At 44.5% G+C, this 18,940-nt stretch overlaps 1 protein-coding gene and 1 non-coding gene across 11 annotated transcripts in view; both read right to left on the bottom strand.

Moving 5' to 3' along the window:
• Positions 1 to 294: 294 nt before the first annotated feature.
• Chd4 (chromodomain helicase DNA binding protein 4) overlaps positions 295 to 18,940 on the bottom strand; it is a 38,134-nt gene continuing 19,488 nt past the window's right edge. For 5 of the 10 annotated variants that reach the window (XM_057762926.1, XM_057762891.1, XM_057762882.1 and 2 more), the window contains exons 23-40: positions 18,632 to 18,756; positions 18,166 to 18,403; positions 17,236 to 17,411; positions 11,279 to 11,459; positions 11,108 to 11,194; positions 10,934 to 11,022; positions 10,690 to 10,823; positions 10,301 to 10,445; positions 10,025 to 10,190; positions 9,678 to 9,775; positions 9,429 to 9,582; positions 9,105 to 9,176; positions 8,499 to 8,636; positions 8,059 to 8,167; positions 7,640 to 7,772; positions 2,084 to 2,282; positions 1,059 to 1,222; positions 295 to 937 (exon numbers count right to left, since the gene is read on the bottom strand). In XM_057762926.1, the coding sequence (XP_057618909.1) occupies positions 920 to 937; positions 1,059 to 1,222; positions 2,084 to 2,282; positions 7,640 to 7,772; positions 8,059 to 8,167; positions 8,499 to 8,636; positions 9,105 to 9,176; positions 9,429 to 9,582; positions 9,678 to 9,775; positions 10,025 to 10,190; positions 10,301 to 10,445; positions 10,690 to 10,823; positions 10,934 to 11,022; positions 11,108 to 11,194; positions 11,279 to 11,459; positions 17,236 to 17,411; positions 18,166 to 18,403; positions 18,632 to 18,756 (2,426 nt within the window). In that variant the 3' untranslated portion in view covers positions 295 to 919. Of the gene's footprint in view, positions 938 to 1,058; positions 1,223 to 2,083; positions 2,283 to 7,639; positions 7,773 to 8,058; positions 8,168 to 8,498; positions 8,637 to 9,104; positions 9,177 to 9,428; positions 9,583 to 9,677; positions 9,776 to 10,024; positions 10,191 to 10,300; positions 10,446 to 10,689; positions 10,824 to 10,933; positions 11,023 to 11,107; positions 11,460 to 17,235; positions 17,412 to 18,165; positions 18,404 to 18,631; positions 18,757 to 18,940 lie in introns of all 10 variants that reach the window. The other 5 variants (XM_057762936.1, XM_057762900.1, XM_057762918.1 and 2 more) reach the window with 2 other exon arrangements.
• Positions 9,848 to 9,981, bottom strand: LOC130889839 (small Cajal body-specific RNA 11). The gene has a single exon (XR_009058650.1). It is a non-coding gene; the product is annotated as a small Cajal body-specific RNA 11 (non-coding RNA).

Here is an 18,940-nt window from a genome sequence, read left to right on the forward strand (position 1 = left end):
CAGGTGGATCTCTGAGATCGAAGCTACAGAGTGAGTTCCAGGATAGGCCCAAAAGCTACAGAGAAACCCTGCCTCAAAAAACAAACACAAATGTGCGTGCATATGTATGTATTATACATTCCCATATAGAATGCTTCCCTAGCACTTAGGTGGTCATACTGGCCTTATTTCACAACTACCAGGCAGGTAACTATTGCATGGAGGACTCTGCAGGAACTGCATTTGCTCCAGGTTAGAGGCTACAAAAGGGACGGTGCGCAGCCTCTTGTTCTTTACAATCGCAGCACCTGGGCCCACTCACCCACACTAAACCAGATCACTAAAATACAAGGAAACTTTTATTTTCAATTCTCATCAAGAAATTTGTTGTGGTTTTTTTATGCTTTTGGTTCTTTTCCTTTTTTTTCTTTTTTCTTTTTTTTTTTCCAACTTTATTTTAGCCGCTCAGTGGCTGGAGCCGCTGGGTTCCTGGTATTAAAAAGATGCCAACAGAGGTAGCTGTGTCTCGCCCAGGGGCCCGGCCCACTCTGAATACCCCCCAAAGGAGAAAACACAAAGTAAACCAACAAAATAATAAAACCAAAAAGAGAAAGAAATTCAGATCATTTTCTTCAAGCCTGGCAGAACCCACAACAGTTTGTAACAGGCGCACGGTGGGGAGAAGCCAGGGTCCAGAAGGCAGCCAGCCTGCAGCTCCTTGCACATGGCGCCGCGCTATTGCTGCTTGTCTCTCCAGCAGGAAGGGCACCATCGCCCCTCACTCCCTCCCTGCCCCTAGTGCACAGGGCTGTTCCTTTACAACTCAGAAGATGGGCAGAAGGAAGGCGAGGATCTCTCCGGCCCCCCAGGGGGCAGCCGGGACAAGAGAAAGTGAGGAAGGTCACTGCTCAGTGGTGGAAGTGGGATCATCGCTGGGTCTTCACTGCTGTTGGGCTACCTAGAAGGATAAACAGCCAAGAGTCAGAACAGAGAGCCGAGGTAGGAAAGCCAAGGACACAAGCAAAGTACAAATCCCAACAGCTTTGTGACAAGAGCTGCGACTAAGAAATTGGTCCTACCTGCTGTGGGGGAGGTTCTGGTGCCCTGTTTGCCAGACGGCTGAGAATGTTCCGCTCTGACATCTGTAACCTCACAGCAACTGGGGGGATTCGGGCAATGGTAGCTGGGAGTCGAGTCACATCGGCTTTCATGTCACTCAACAATTCTTCCAGCTGTTTCAGGACTGCAGAGGGGAAAAAAAAGGGAGGGGAGGTCGTGAGCTGTGGTCGTCAAGGGCACAGTTCTAAGGACTGGCTGCTCCCCAGCATATACCAGGATATGCTACTGCCTCTTTGACACTCACTTAATCGGCCTGGCCCAGATCCCTACTCCTCATATTCTAGTTCCAGTTGGCGTTTGTTGCCCAGGCTAGGCCTGGAACTTGAGCTCAGGTGAGATTCCTGTCTTGTCTCCTAAGTACCTGGGGCTCTAAGCATAAGCCACCACAGTTGGCTGATTCTGATCTTAAAGCCACCAAACTGTTTAGTGCATCCTTTCTATTGTCTCCATTTTTTTTTTTTAAAGGTTTGCCTCAAACTCACTGTGGCCAAGCCTGACCATGATTTCCTTATCCTCTTGCCTGCGCCTCTCTGTGCTGGATGACTGGTGAATGCCAACACAGGGCTTTATTTTTTACAGCTTTTCTTCTCAGCATCAGGGATCAAACAGCTAACGCCTATGATCTCCTCTTTTACACGCATGCTTTTCTACTTTCTGGATGTCTCCTACCGCCTTTGTGACACCCATCCGTTCATCATTTTACCCTCCACCCCTCATAATGTTTTACTGTAATCAGAAACACAATACTGAAAGGGGTCTAGAATTTGAAGGGATCTAAAAATCAACTGAAGTCACCTCTAAAATATCCCAGGTGACACTATTATTCTCAAGAACCTGAATATACTAAGAGTTCAAAGAGCAAACTGTTATCCTTGATTGCCTTAAAAAAAAAAAAAAAAAAGATCCTCAGTAAGAAGTTATGGATGTTGGGGACGGAAGAGTGGAGAGGGAGGCTGAAGGAGCAGGAGGCAGGGGAGCCACTGGCGACCTTTGTGTAAGACTGCATTGGCTGGCTTATTTCCTGCCATCGACTCCTTGGAGAGGTGCTGGTGACTTTCTGCCAAACACTCCACCTCAGCAAAACGAGTGTTAAGGGCCATAGATGGGTGAGAGGGGTCTTCTGACATGTTCAGGTAAGCTGCTCTTCGAAGCTGCTCCTCGATCACCAAGGCTTGCTCCAAGAGCTGCACGGGAGGGAAAAGAAAGAGGGGATGGACTAATTGCCACTTTCTCACTGACGGGTCTCTCAGGTGAACTTGCGGCTCCTCAGCACTACCCCTTCCCCACGTTGGATCACGGCACACCATCTCCTTTCCATTAGAGGGCCACACTTTTACAATTCCTTATTCTTTAGAACCTCATAGAGAAGTAATAAAAACTCAACTTAGAAAAATAAAGTTGGGTGGTAGTGGTGCATGCTTTCAAGAGGCAGAGGCACGTGGATCTCTGTGAGTTCAAGGCCAGCCTTGTCTACAGAGTGAGTTCCAGGACAACCAGGGCTATTAGACAGAGAAACCCTGTCATGAACAATCAAAAGCCAAAAAAGAAAAAAATAAAACCATAGGTAATCCCCCTGCTAGAGAAAATGTTAACTTTTTGAGAATTTTCTTCCAAAATCTTTCTATGTATACATCTTTTACACCAATTAAGTCATATATTCATGACCATGCACATTTAAGTTATATACCAGGCACTTCCTTTGCTCTTCAAAACCATAGGATACACCAAAAGCTACAGAGAAACCCTATCTCGAAAATCAAAAAAACAAAAACAAAAAAACAACAAAACCATAGGATGACTAGTTTCACTTTGAATTTGTTGTTCTTTGACAATGGGTGGTGGTGGCGGCACACACCTTTAATCCCAGCAATTGGGAAACGGGCAGATGGATCTCTGTGAGTTCAAGGCTAGCCTAGTCTGCAGCAGAGCTAGTTAGAAGGCAGACAAGACTACAAAGAGAAACCCTGCCTAAAAAAAAAAAAGTTTGTTCTCTGACAGGGTTTCAGGTAGACTAGGGTAGCCTTAAACTCACTAGATAGCCTAGGATGACTGCACTCCTTATCCTCTTACCTCTACTCCCTGAGTGCTAGGGTTACAGGAATGTGCACCATTTCTGGTCTGAGGGGACAAGAGGTCAATGAAACAGAATACTGCTGTGTTGCCTAGACTGGTCTTGAAATTGTAACCCTGGGGCTGGAGAAATGGCACAGCACTGAAGAGGGCTTGCTAGACAATCACAAGAGCTAGAGTTCAGATCTCAGCCCTAGGGTAATAAGCATGTGGCCTGAGCTCTTAGACAGGGGGAACAGGGAAGATCACTGGAACTTGCTGGCCCCAAGTTCAGGTAGATACTGTCTCAAAGTAAGAGGGCAGTGTGAGAGAGCATCAGATGCCTGTGCTAGATGCTGGGACACTTGGAGGCACCCAAATACATTACAAGTAAGTAAATCTTAAATTGCCTCTCAAATACCTGGGAGCAGATGGGCCTGCAGGCAAAAACCAGCACCACCACTACTACACCTTCCAAAAATAGCTTTGTTTTTTGAGGCAGGGCCTCGTTCTGTAGCTCTGGGTAGCCCTAGAACTCACCAGCCTAGAACTCACAGGCTGGCCTCAAACTGGCCACGATCCATTCTCCCAGGTGCTGGGATTAAGGAAAAAATAGTTTTTTTTTTGTTTGTTTGTTTGTTTGTTTGTTTGTTTGTTTTTTTTTGGATTTTTCGAGACAGGGTTTCTCCGTAGCTTTTTGGTTCCTGTCCTGGAACTAGCTCTTGTAGACCAGGCTGGCCTCGAACTCACAGAGATCCACCTGCCTCTGCCTCCCGAGTGCTGGGATTAAAGGCGTGCGCCACCACCGCCCGGCGGAAAAAATAGTTTTGTGGCACAGTAATCTATCCTATGCAGATAGGAACTGTACCAATCAGGTTATCTGGATCTCAGAAACAAACAACAAAGTTTCATAAACCCAAGACTGGCCATAAATTCACGATGTAGCAGATGACAACCTTACATTGGCTAGCTTGGAACTCACAGATTACACCTGCTTTTGCCTAAGAAATTTTTTTATTTTGTTGAGATAGTGTTTCTCTGTAGCTTTGTGGCCTGTCCTGGAACTAGCTCTTATAGACCAGGCTGGCCTCAAACTCATAGAGATCCGTCTACCTCTGCCTCCTGAGTGCTGGGATTACAGGCATGCGCCACCATCACCTAGTGAATGTTAGTTCTTAAATTACAAACGTATCCATTGTTTGAAAGTTCTTTCCCTAGTACTGAAGATCAAGCTCATGGCCCAGTAAGATGTTGTGTAACTAAGCTACATCCATACCCAGCCTTATATACTGTTTTGCTGTTGTTGCTGTCAAGCAGGTTGGTTTTTATTGTTTTATTTTGTTTTGAAGGCAGGGTTCCTCCCGCTTTAGCCTCCTAAGCACTAGAATTACAGGCAGGAGCTCCCAACATGCTGTTTCTGTTGGTTCTTACACAGACCCACTAGGGATAAAGGATGTTATAAGAATGGGCCTGTTTACATATGACTTGTGTTAGTCAAGATGTACGAATTTATGCTCAAATAGACATCTAATTCTAGTCTATATACCACACCAACTCACTCCCCCACCCCAGGTTATAAGCATTCCAAATGTTTAGCCTTGCCTTTTAGGAAGGGTTGTTTAAGATAGATCCAACTGTGGCCAAACTTAGCTAAGGATAACACTAAACTCCTGATTCTCTTACCTCCACCATCCAAATACTGAGACAACAAGCATGCATCGCTGTAGGTCTTTTTAAGTTGTCTTAGTTTGCCCTGTACTTCAACTCCTGCCTCAAATTCCTGAGTGCTAGGTGGCAGGCATGTGTCAACACCCTAACTACTGCCACTCTTTTCAAACTCAAGTGATGTCCACAGTAGCGGGCAGCACTGCTATGCAGGTGACTGATGTCCCTCAATGTGTCACACTGAGGATGTGGGCAGTGGTAAGGAAGGTAGCTGAAGGGGTGTCAATTGTGAGAAATGCTAAGCAGCTTTCCTCAAACTGAACATCTTCTCTCTGCTCTCACAGGAGCACCTCTCTCACTGACTCAAGGTCAGTCAGCTACTTTTGGGTCTTACTATGTACACCAGACTCAGCACTCACCAGTGCTCATGGCAAGCTTTGGTATAGCCCAAGAGTTAAGAATTAAGTTTTGTTACAGATAAATGACTGTGGGGAAATTAAAAAATAAAAATACATGCTTCCTTTTGAAAATTACCTGTAATTCCCATCTTTGCATCCACAAGTAGAATTGGAACTATGTGTCCCTATTCCCACTGCTTTCAATGCCAAAGCTGTGGGTTCACAACAGAAGCCATTAGGCCCACTAAGCACTACTCACTCTCTCTGCCCTTTCCTCTCTCCCTCTATTTTTTTAGTTTTCCAAGACAGGGTTTCTCTGTGTCTTGAAACTTGCTTTGTAGATCAGACTGGCCTCAAACTCACAGGGATACACCTGCCTCTGCCTCCTGAGTGCTGGGACTAAAGGTGTGTGCCACCACTACCCAGCCCTCTCTGGCACTTTAACAGAAAAGTTTTGCTAACCCCACGTAAATCACAAAATCCAGAAACCTTTTTTTTTTGGTTTTTTGAGACAGGGTTTCTCTGTAGCTTTGGAGCCTGTCCTGGAACTAGCTCTTGTAGACCAGGCTGGTCTCGAACTCACAGAGATTCACCTGCCTCTGCCTCCCAAGTGCTGGGATTAAAGGCGTGCGCCACCACCACCTGGCCAGAAACCCTTTAATGTTGTTTTCTTCCCTTTAACCGTCACATGTCCACAGTCAGCATCACAGGTCAAGTTCTTAATATCCCATAACTATATAATTACAATCTTGTCAATGTTTTCATTTCCCTTGGTCCTATCCAAAGACCTTCAGTGGTTGCCTATGAACTAGAGGAATAAAATCCATACTCCTGTTTCTGGTACAAAGACCCACTGGCCTTCTGGTATGATGCCTACTGGCCTCTAATTCCTAACCTCTTTCTAACCTATCTCCCACCACTACTCAACGCAAATCTTTCTCTATAAGTCTCTCGGCTCCTACCCAATAATCTCTATTATATATATCAAAACCTTTATAGTCATTCATCAGCTACCTCCCCAACTGCCCTGTAGAACTTCCTTAGGGCATTAAGTAGCCTCTTCCCCCTAACACACAATGTCATCTATGTGAAACTAAATCCTGGAAAAACAAACACATTGCTTATCTCTTCTTATGTCTCTGTGTAACTCATTGCTTAGCATAGTATATAACACCTAAAGGCATACAATTATTAGTATAATTTTTTTCTTTCAAGATTAATTTATCACATATACAGTATTCTGCATACAGGAATTCCTGCATGCCAGAAGAGGGCACTAGATCTCATTATAGATGGTTGTGAGCCACCCTGTGGTTGCTGGGAAATGAACTCAGGACCTCTTAAGCCCTGAGCTACCTCTTCAGGCCTAATATACCTTTTCTTTTCCCTCAAATACACTCAGCTTAGGAGAACTGCATCTTATTTCCATGGTATCCTATTTGATATCTACATACAAGATATACCAATAAATAGCTGCTAAATACTTGAATGAGGCTGTCTTAGTGGAATATTGAAAACAGGGTTCACCCTGTATCTTCTCTTTGCACTCAGCTTTCCGTTTGTCCATACAGAAAAAAAGAGATCCCAGTCTACCCACAGCCCTACTTCCTCAGGGATCCAATTCAATCCCTTCCTAACTTTGCTGAACCCCTGAACCTATAGAATTCGGCATCAAACCCACTGAACTAGTCTGTGTCACTCATTAGGTACAGCTACAACTCTTGTACAGATCAATAACTTCAATTCTGTATATGTCTCCTTTGTTGTTTTTTGTTTGAGGCAGGGTCTGTGTAACATTGGTTGGCCTGGATAAAGCTCGCTATGTTGACTAGGTTGGTATCAAACTCACAGAGACCTGCATGTCTTACTCAGCCTCCAAGTCTATATATCTTGATTCCTATGTCAAGTTATGACTACAAAAAGACAAACTATAGGGCTGGAGAGATGGCTCAGAGGTTAAGAGCACTGACTGCTCTTCCAAAGGTCCTGAGTTCAATTCCCAGCAACCACATGGTGGCTCACAACCATCTGTAAGGAGGTCTAGTGCCCTCTTCTGGCCTGCAGGCATACACACAGAATATTGTATACATAATAAATAAATAAATATATATATATATTAAAAAAAAAAAAAAAGACAAACTATAGGGCTGGGAAGACGGCCAGGTTAAAAGCACTGGCTGCTCCTGCAGAAAACCCAGTGCAGTTACCAGCAAGCACAGGGTGGTCACTACCTTCTATCAATCCCAGGGGATTTGATGCCCTCTTCTGACCTCTGTAGACATCAGGCACAGAAACAGTACACAAACATGTGCATACAAAATATGCATACACATAACATAAAAATAAGTATCCTGGGGCGGGGTTGGCACAAGTGGTTGAATGAATGGACCTTACAGAACCTTCAGTCTCATTTGTCCCATCCTGCTCACCTTGAATCTTCGAGCTAGAAATTTATTCTTGATCTCTAGAAAATTGCCACGGTTCATTTCACCCTTGAAAGGCTCATTGAGGATGGCATACCGTGGGTCATTCTGGATATCCTGCCATCGGGCATAGCCATGGCTAGTGGAAAAGTGCTCAGGAAAAACAAAGGAAATAAGAGCCTCAAGCTAAAGCTTTAAGATCCCTGCACCTAAGCCGGGCGGTGGTGGCACACGCCTTTAATCCCAGCACTTGGGAGGCAGAGGCAGGCGGATCTCTGAGTTCGAGGCCAGCCTGGTCTACAAGAGCTAGTTCCGGGACAGGCACCAAAGCTACAGAGAAACCCTGCCTCAAAAAAAAAAAAAAAAAAAAAAAAAAAAAAAAAGATCCCTGCACCTAGACACAGTCTTGACTCAGGCAAGGATACTTTATAATGCCAGCTAGAAGCCAGTAGTCATGTCGGCGGTGCCAGATTTCATAGGTCTTCTTAGTGACTGTGGCTGCACGCTCCTCATTCTGCCAAAGCGAGTGCAACTCTGAGAAGGAATTGAGAGGAAGGTTAGAGAGTGGAGAAGAAGGCAAACACCCGTGAGAATTAAAACCACTGAGGTGTGCCAGAAAGGTGGAGCGCACTATCGTCCATATACTAAGTCCCAGGGCAGCCAGGGCTACATAGTGAGACCCTGTTCCAAAAAACCCAAAGACAAAAGCAAACAAGCAAACAAACAGTTATTCTTGTCCTGTCCTCCCCCATCCATCCAGTTCTAGCTCCCCAACACAGAACCAAGAGGGGTTCATAGCATGGCCCCACCACACACTGAGTTCTGGCAAGAAGCCCGACTTCACCTCAGGTCCCCGTTCCCATACCAGTAAAACCCCCATCTGCAATGTTGAACATGAAGCGCTGTTTGACATTTTTCTTCTGCTTCTCATCACTGAGATCCTTGGGGGTTTCTCCATTCTGAAGCATTACCTCCTTTTTCTCTTCTTCCTCTTTCTTCTCTTCTACAGGATACCACAAAGGCAAATGTCAGGACTACAGCCCTTGTATGCTGTATCTGTCTACTTCTACCTCCACATTCAGGTTTCCCAGACCCAGAAGAAGTGTCACCAGCCAGTTCTCTAACAAGTCGTTTATCTTAGAATAAAATGTCTATAGTAATAGGTAATGAGGTGAGGGTGGGTTATAGGATTTTGTTTCTGGTTTTAGTACAAATTTAGTCCAAGTAATAATCAGCTTCTCAGAGGTTAAAATGGCTCAAAGGTTAAAAGCACTGGCTGCTCTTCCAGAGGTCCTGAGTTCAATTCCCAGCAAACACATGGTGGCTCCAAACCACCTATAGTGAGATCTGGTGCCCTCTTCTGGCCTGCAGCCATATATGCAGGCAGAACTGTATACATAATAAATAAACACTATAAACATAATAAAAAAATAAATCGTAAGAAAAAAAATCAGCTTCTCTACACACTGACCTTTGTCTTCCACCACGATAGGGGTCAGGTCTATTGCAGACTTTTCCTCCACCTTCTCCGCCTCCGCAGAGCCTAAAGAAGAAGGCACTGAGAACACCCTAAAGAAAGACAACTCCACTCTGGCCCCCATAAAACTTGGACAGTGTTACACATCTATACTGCTATAAGTAGAGTTTCAAAGATGTCAGAGGCTGGGGATAATTTAGAAGCAAGGGTCAAGGGTCCCAGGTCTATCACTTCTCCCTGATACTCCAAAAACTTAGAAAAGTCTAGAACTACACAGCAACCTGGAGTGCTTGTAAACATATATATAAATATGTATACCTTTGGGCTCCGTTTCCATAGGCTCCTCTGTTCTCTCCTTCACCTCTGCCTTCTCCACTTTCTCCTCTCCCTCAAGAGGCTCAGCAGGAGCCTTATCATCCTCGGAGGCGGAGGCAGGGGCAGCGGCAAGGGCAGGGGCAGCAGGCTGTGCACACTTCAAAGAAACAGAAGACGGAAGGTGAAGCAAATGGGCCTGAATCTCAAGAGCCATCTGACGTTAGCAGAGCATTCAGTCACCCCGTCTCTCACCTCCACAGTCACCTCAGGGGCTGTAGACTTCGCCTCCTTTTCTCCTTCTGCGTTCTCTTCTTCCTTAAGGCTATTTTCCTCTATTTTTATCCCGTCCTCTGCAGACCAATAGAAGACAGTCAATTAGGGAGTTCTCAGAATCAGAGGTCAGGCTGTTTGTCTCTTTCTAAATTGTCCTCTCGTGCCTTTAAGAGCCAGCCCTACTCTTAGGACGCCCTCCTAAACTGAGAGGGGAATGCTGTGTGTCCGGCCAGACTACCCCGTTAAGACTGAGCACAGGGGAGCAGAAAAAGGCACAGGACAAAGTTTTTAAAAAAGAATAGAAATGACATAACAGGCCGACTTACCAGCAGGTGGCGCAGGTGCAGGAGTATTGGGTTGTGTGTCCCCTGGTGTGGAAGGTGTAGGAGTCTTTGGAGAGGGTGACCCTGGCTGCGACATTTTCTTGTTTTCCTCTACTTCAGCCAGTTCAGGCATGCTCCAGCGCCCATTCACATGTTCAAACTCCTGCACCTATAGCAAAGGATGGCAAGTTAAAGATTCCTTCCAGTTGCAGATTGCTTTCCTATTGGCCCCTGATTTCTCTAGAAATCCTTAAAAACGGTAACAGGCTTGGCACTCACCTTCTTGCGAATCAAGGACATGACGCCAATTCTAGTAAGGACGTGCTGCCGAGACAGGCCTTCACGGGGGACGCCATCGGCAAAGGTTTCCGCCCCATCTGCCCCAGGCTCACATAAATGCCGCATGAAGAGTGACACGTAAGCCCTGTAGGAAGTCAAACAGAGAGCCCGTCAGACACTGGGGGGCCATAAACATGGCTCCATCTCAAGGTAAGACCCTGGAATGCCCTGGAATGCTGATCTCCAGATCCACATTATAACCCAAAGTCTCTTTTAGGGAAGCCAGGAACACAACTCTGATGAATAACAGCTTCACCTAGCAACACCCCTTTCCTTGCATAACATGGGCTAGGCTCTGGCTCCACCTGGTATGCCAGCCCTCAACTTACTTAAATTCTTTCTCTGACTTGCCTCGAAGATCTCTCACAAGCCACTGAGTGGTAAAAGCATCCTGAGGTGGCATGCCATATCGCATAATTGCATTAAGAAATGCTTTTCGCTGACGAGCATTAAAACCAAGTACCTAAGGAAAAAGAACCACTATAAGAGAAAGCAAGTCTCTTCCCACCAAAGACCCACTGAATGACATTCTCTCGCCCCCTTTCATCTCACTAAAGGATCTACGGTACTTACTTCAATATTTCCACCAACACGAGCCAGCAGAGGAGGTAATGGTTTATCTTTATCATTCCGCAGGCCCTTGCGACTGGGCCTACGGGGAGCTGTAAGCAGAAACGATGGATGAGTGACACTGACGACAGTAACACTGCAACAGCTACAGAACTGGCAAGATGGCACCACTCTCACCTTCTGATCGTTCATCAAAGTCTTCATCACCTTCCTCTGAGGCCACTGAGTAATCGGACTGGTTGTCGGACTGGTCGTCCTGCCAATCTGGAGGGAGAGAGGGCAGATGAGCGGGGCCCACTGCTCTAGTAGAACGGCCCGTGGGTGGGGGGCGGGGCCGGCCACACACACCTCGGTCCTCCTGTGAGCCATCATTGTAGTTGACCTGTTTACGGATTCTTTTTCCTTTGCCCAGATTTCGGGCTAGATCTTCTTGCTGCTGCTCATAATGGTGCCGCAGCAACTTCTCCCAGTAGTCAGGATCCACACTTTCTTCCTGTTTTATGATTTCCCGTTCTACCTCCTCTTCCTCCTGGGGCACAGGGAGGGCCAGGACTCAGGGGTGCTGAAGTCAGCACCACCAGCTACCCCTGGTCCTCACAGTTCCCATTCTGATAGCTCCTTTGCATGGCTGGATTTGTAAACCCTCGGTGTGCCTGCTTGGACCTAAAAACTTGGAAGAAATTTAACAGACAGGAGAGAGCTCCTCAAAGGTTATATGTAGATTAGCAGTTAGCCTGATTAAAGAAAAATGTGAGAAGGAAAACTATTCTGAGGAGACAAAAGACACTGTGCAGCTTCTATCCCTTCCTACTGGCAACATCCAAAAGCAGGAGAACAAAGAGAGGAAGGTTACACCTTAGCTGGCAGGATGGAGGCTTCCAAACACTGCAAGAGATCTTCAAGGCACAAACAGACCAGAAAACAATCTGGTCTTAATTAACCACATAAAAAAGTATCAACTGTTTGAGAAATTTAAAAAAAAACAAAACAAAAAAAAAACCAAAGTCATGCACACACTTCCTCACATGCATATATACAGAAACACGCTTAAGTACCTTCAAAAGCTCGCCAGATTGTTTTTGTTTTTTTTGTTTTGTTCTTTGAGCAGGGTTTCTCTGTGTAGTCCTGGCTGGCCTTGCACTCATAGTCATCTATGTACCTCTACCTCCTGAGTGCTGGGGATTAAAGGCTTGTGCCACAACTGCCCAGCTTGGCTCTCTACATCTTATTACCCAAGTTACAGATTCTTTCCCCCTTCTTAGACACTTCAGAAATACTGATTAAATACAAATCCTGGGCTGAGGATACTTGCTTAGCAAACACAAGGCCCTAGGTGTGACCCCAGTAATGCACAAGTCATGCAGAGCAGCATGTGCCTCTAATACTAGCCTTCGAGAAATCAGAGTTCAAGATCAACTTCAACTACATAGTGAATTCAAAGCCAGCTTGGAATATATGAGACCATGTCTCAAAGAAAAAAGCAAAATCCAAGTCCCTCAAGACAGAGTAAAACCATTATTCATAGCCTAAGTACAAATAACCTAAATGTCAGAGTTGAGCCTGGGACGCATATGGAAGGAGAGAACCAACTCTTGCAACTTGTCTCTGTCCTACACACACACACACACACACACACACACACACACACACACACACAAACTCTCTCTCTCTTTCTCTCATATAAATGTACAAAGAAATAACCTAAATCCCTATGCAACTAAATTATAGAATAGGATGGTCTGGGGCTGGAAAGATTGCTCAGTGGTTAAGAGCACTGACTGTTCTTCCAGAGGTCCTGAATTCAATTCCCAGCAACCACATGGTGGCTCACAGCCATCTATAATGAGACCTGGTGCCCCCTTCTGGAAATGCGGGCACACATGGAAGGAATGCTGTACATATAATAAATAAATAAATCTTGAAAAAAAAAAAAAGAATAGGATGGTCATCCCTAATGAAAGAAAACAAAATCTAAGAATATAAAACTGAAATACCCCAAAATCATAACTGCCTTTAAAATTTTTATTTTCAGAATTTTAATTTTATGTATATCCTTTGCCTGCATGTAAGTCTGTATGCCACAATCACACCTGGAACCCAAGGAGACTAGAAGACAGCATCAGAGCCTCTGGAACTAGAGCTACAGATGTTTGCAAGCTGATGTGTGTATAAGGAATCAAATTCCAAAGAACAATCTGTGCTCTTAACTGCTGAACCATCTCTCTAAGCACTCCCTCCACTATTTCTTATATAATTCCACAACAGAAAGACAGACACCCTTTCCCCCCAAGTATGGCAGTTCACACCTGTAATTTAGAAAGATGAAGTTCATGGTCACCCTGGGTAAGACAGATAGACACACACACACACACATATGTACATATGTATGCACACACACATACCCTTATGTACATATATGTATGCATAAAAAACACAACACACACCCATATGTACATGTGTGTATATATATATGTATACAACATGCACGCATGCACACACGCGCAGCCAAAGTGAAAACAATTGTCCCAGAAGAGAACTAGATAGGACAGGGTGGAAGAGATATTTTTTTCTTTTAAAATTTGAGCCACGTTGCTCAATGGCTTGGATAAGCAGTCCATGGTGTGACTGAAAAGTGGTGGAATCCCCATGGAATAGAGACCTAATGGGAAGAAGTCAAATCACTGAAAGCATGTACTTGAATGAGACATTAAGACAGCAGCCTTTTCTCTTTTGGATCCCCCCTTTTTCTTCTTTTTGGTTTTTCGAGACAGGGTTTCTCTGCGAAACAGTCCTGACTGTCCTGGAACTAGCTCTTGTAGACCAGGCTGTCCTCAAACTCACAGGACCCACCTACCTCCGCCTCCTGAGTGCTGGGATTAAAGGTGTGTGCCACCACCGCCCACCTTTCTGCTTTTCCCTGCCCTCGAGCAGTTTCCTCAGTGCAGCCACCCTGCTAGGATAGACCCATTGCCCATAAGCAACAGTACCTACTATCCACTAAAGCTGCTGAAATGTGGAAGACAAAATAAGCTTTCTTAAACTCCTCTTCCCTTCCAATCTGACTTTTGAGATACACTCTAAGTTTGTAGTGCTGAGATGCCAATTCCCTACTAGACCAGAATGGCCTTGAACTGAAGAGATGTTTGTTTCTGCCTTTTGAATGCAAGGGGTTAATGGCATGTGCCACCACAGCCCAGCAATAATATTTATGTATTAAATTGATCACCACACACCTATAATCTCAGCACTCAGGAATCTGAGGCAGAAGAATTGAGCCTGCGGCCAGCCCGGAATTGAATTCCAGGTCAGAGTGGGCTATATAATGAGGCCTGGCTGTTAAAATAAAATTTTATGCCTAATGGTACAAGTCTTAGCCAATACAGAAGCTGAGGCAAGAGAACCAAAAGTTCAAGGCCAGTTTGGGCAACAATTTATAGAGGGGCTAGGGATATGGCTTGGTTGGTAAACTGCTTGCCTTGTATGCACCAATTCTTAGACTCAATTCTCAGCACCATATACAACCAGGTTTGATGACAGATGCCTATAATTCCAGCATTTGGGAGGCAGAGGCAAAGGGGTCAGAAGTTCAACATCATCCCTGGCTGCCTAAATTCTATCTTGGGCTACACAAGACCCTGCCCCAGGAGAACAGTGGTAGTGTACACCTTTAATTCCAGCATTAGGGAGGCAGAGACAGGCAGATCTTTATGAGTTTGAGGCCAGCCTGGTCTACAGCCAGTATGAGTTCTAGGACAGCTAGGGCTACAGTGAAACCCTGTCTCAACAAAAACAAACAACCCTGTCCCCAGAAATATTTTTAAAGTACATAGTACTATGTATAATGAATATACATAATAAAAAATTTAAAAGAAGGGACTGGAGAAATGGCTCAGCAGTTAAGAGCACCGGCTGTTCTTCAAAAGGTCCTGAGTTCAATTCCCAGCAACCACATAGTGGCTCACAATCATCTGTAATGAGATCTGGCACCCTCTTCTGGCCTGCAGGCATATATAAAGACAGAACACTGAATACATAATGAATAAATAAATCTTTTAAACATACTAAAAGAAAACAAAAATTCTTTTAGTATGGTATATAACTCAGTAGCAGATTAACTGCTTAGCCCCAGGTTCCATCTTCAACAACCCCACCAAAACAGTCTAAAAAGAAATATCCAGGTGTGATAGTTGATGCCTTTAACCCCAACACTTGGAGGCAAAGGCAGGCACTCTGTGAATTCCAGGCCAGAGCTACATAATGGGACCCTGTCTCCAAAACAACAAAAAAACAAAAACAAAAAAAGAAAAAAATGAACAGAACACATATACTTGCATATATTTATATAAGTATCCTTGCATATACTTGCATAGGTCACCCCCTAACATGTGCTCTGCTAGGCAATTTCACTCTGCTACTGAAAGGAGTAAGATTTCCTATCGAAAAGCAGTTTTTGGTTGAATTTACTGCTGATTTATATAAAATTTCCCCGCCAGGCCGGGTGGTGGTGGCGCGCACGCCTTTAATCCCAGCACTTGGGAGGCAGAGGCAGGCAGATCTCTGGGAGTTCGAGACCAGCCTGGTCTACAAGAGCTAGTTCCAGGACAGGCTCCAAAACCACAGAGAAACCCTGTCTCGAAACCCCCCCCCCCAAAAAATAAAATTTCCCCACCGGTTACACATAAACCATGACTAGAAGCAATATCCCGAGAACAAGCTGGAAAGAAAGCACAGTGCGCAGTGCTTTCTCATGAGGGCAGAGGTCATAGTCAACCCCAGCACCACGTGAACAGGACACAGCAGTTGCACACCTGGCACAGGTCCATCATCCCAGCACTTAGAAGGTAGAGGCAGGAGGATCTGAAGCTCAAGGTCATCCTTGACTACATAATGAGTTCCAGGATAGCCTGAGATATATGGGACCCTGTCTTAAAAACCAGAGAAAGACAGATATTGTGGTTAACATGTGTAATCTTACATTTGGGAGGCTAAGGTAAAAAGGCCATGAGTTCAAGACCAGGCTGGGCTACACAGGGAGATCCTGTCTCGGAAAAAAAATAGCCATAGTAAAACTGGGAAGTAGTGGCACACACCTTTAATCCCAGCACTTGGAAGGCAGAGGCAGGTGGATCTCTGTAAGTTTGAGGCCAGCCTGGTCTACAGAGTTCCAGGAAAGGCTCCAAGAATAGCCAGGGCTGTTTGTTACAGAGAAAGCCTGTCTCAGGGGTTGGGGGGGTGAACAACCCAAAACTAACATCAGGCAGAACTGATCTTAGTTCTATAAAAATCACTAAAAAAAAAAAACCCACAACAATCCTGCTAATCAAGATAGACAGGGGTAGGGCTATGAGTCAGATGGACAGAAGGCTAGCCTAGTATGCAAGAAGCTTTGGGTTCACTCTCCATCACCACACACACAAGGCCTGGTGGCCCATGCATGGAGGCAGGTTATTTTCAGTACACAGGAAGTTCAGGCCAGTCAGGATACCCAAGACCCTGCCTCTAAGATAAAATAAACAACACATACACAAAATATTATTAATAATAAAAATTCTGCCAGATAATCAGACATGATATGGTAGCCAGCACAGGCCTATAATGCCAGCTCCTGGGAGGTAGATGCAGGAGGATCAGGAATTCAAAATCAGTTTAAGCTATAGAGTTCAAAGTCAGTCTAGGTTTCAGCTAAAATAACACCCAAGCCTGTAATTGTAGCAACTGGGAGGTGTATGGATGAGGAACAAACAGCAAGACTTTGTTTAAAAACAAAGGGGAAAACCGCTATACTACCAGAATGCAGCAAGAGCGTTATTCTGATGAGAAAGCATGGTAAAGACATCAAAAATCCATGCCAACTTAACCCTGAGCCAAGTGGTTTAAAGAGAACCAGCAAAGAAATCAGCATTTTAAAATTACTTAAAGGATGAAATATATTACAAAAACTCTACACATTCTCTTTTGGGAGTTTTTACTTCTTAGTGTAAGACCAAGGAGGAAAAAAGAAAAACGAAAGAATTCTTACTTTGAGAAAACAGCTACCTAATAAAGTATGTATCTCATCTGCTTTTTCCAAGGTAGCATACGAAGATTTATGTGGAGAATTAGTAAGTTACATAAAAGTAAGACTCTAGGAGAGTACATAATGGCTATGTGAAATCCAACTGTGGAACTCCTGACAGTCAAGGCAAAGATGATCATGGAAACCGAGCATGTTACATTCTTTTCTGTTGTTTCAAGTACCATCTTGATCTCAATTCCAATTTTTAGACCAATAACCAAGAACAGCATTGCCTTGGACTCATACTCACCCCCATTTCTTCTTCCCGTACCACATACTGGGCCACTTTAAATGAACTCAAATATTCATTCATGCCCTGCAATTCTGTGTCTTCAGTCTCATCCTGGTTGCGATCCAGTAGTCGTTCAATGGCCTTATCATCATAATGGATAACACTGCTATCTTCTCCCTCTTTGTTGTCTCCTCCTATGAAGAACCAGGGGGCCACAACCCTAAAGTCAGTTCAGCTGCTGCAGAAGAAAAACAGCTCCCAGCCAGGCTGTGGTGGTGTACGCCTTTAACCCCAACATTCGGGAGGCAGAGGCAAGCAGATCTCTGTGAATTCAAAGCCAGCCTGGTCTACAAAGTGAGTTCCAGGACACGCCGCAAAGCTACACAAAGAAACCCTATTTTGAAAAACCAAAAGAAAAAAGGAAGGAAAGAAGCAAACAAGCAAGCAAGCAAGAAAGAAAGAAAGGAAGGAAAAGAGAGAGAGAAAAGAAAAACCAGTTCCCTGTGGCATGATTAATAAAAAAACCAGAGACAAAAATTGGGGTTCAACCTGAAGACCAGAAAAGTAAAAGTCAGACACTGGCTCTTACCTCTACTTCAGTCTGAAATGGCAATCCTGCCTTCATGGTTCTCAGAATGAGACTGAGACTGAGAACTGTCTCCTCCCATTTTGCAATCCTCTCTAGTTCTGGAATTAAGGGCATGCACCACTACTGCCTGGTTTCTATGGCAACTAGTGTGGTTACTGGGATTAAAGGTGTATGTCATTGCTGCCTGTAAGACTGGCCAGTGTAGCTGTTTTACTTTTCTGATCCTCAGGCAAACTTTAGTTATTATAATACAAATGAAATGCTACTACAGTTCCCATGGGACCCTTGCTATCAAAAGTACTTCTCTACCCTCTAGGAAGCCAAGTTCCACTTAAAATTTAAAATTCTGATCAGCTCACCTCCGTCTGTGGCTTCATCCTTGAATAGTTCCTCAGTGCCAAATTTGAGGATGTCATCAAGCTCCTGTTTGGACATTGAGCCAGTCTTGGAGCCTAGCCCAGGCCGCACCACTAAATGTGTCAGCATCATCTTCTTCTTTGCCACCTGCGTGATGCGCTCCTCCACTGAAGCACGAGTCACAAAGCGGTAGATCATCACCTTCTTATTTTGCCCAATACGGTGGGCTCTACTAAAGGCCTGGATTTGATCAAACAAAACCAGCAATCTTATGTCCTACCGTCTTTCACAGAAATCAGAGACAAAACTAGTCAGAAGCTGAAGCTAGTCTTCACACAACATTTCTTTTTGCACCTCTCCCTCCAGATACCACTTCTCATCAAAGTCAAGTATTAAATTTCAAATAACAGAACATTTCCTGGAGGGTAGGTAGGGGCTGCTGGGACCTCCTAGAGTTTCTCTGCTCACCTGAATGTCATTATGGGGGTTCCAGTCAGAATCATATATGATAACTGTGTCAGCAGTGGCCAGATTGATCCCAAGGCCTCCAGCTCGAGTGGAAAGCAAGAAGCAGAACTGTTGAGCACCCGGTGCTAAGAAACAGAAAACACTATGAGTTCTCTCCTGAATTACAACAAATAAGCAGAGAAGGAAAGTAAGAAACAGCCTGTAAAAAACACCAAACGATTGTCATAAACAAGGTACCCTGAAGGATACTGAAATCAGCATCAAAATGACATTAGCATAAAAAGTATCTGCTGTAATTTATTTAAAATC

This window comes from Chionomys nivalis, chromosome 1 (genome assembly GCF_950005125.1).
Source record: "Chionomys nivalis chromosome 1, mChiNiv1.1, whole genome shotgun sequence".
NCBI lineage: Eukaryota > Metazoa > Chordata > Mammalia > Rodentia > Cricetidae > Chionomys > Chionomys nivalis.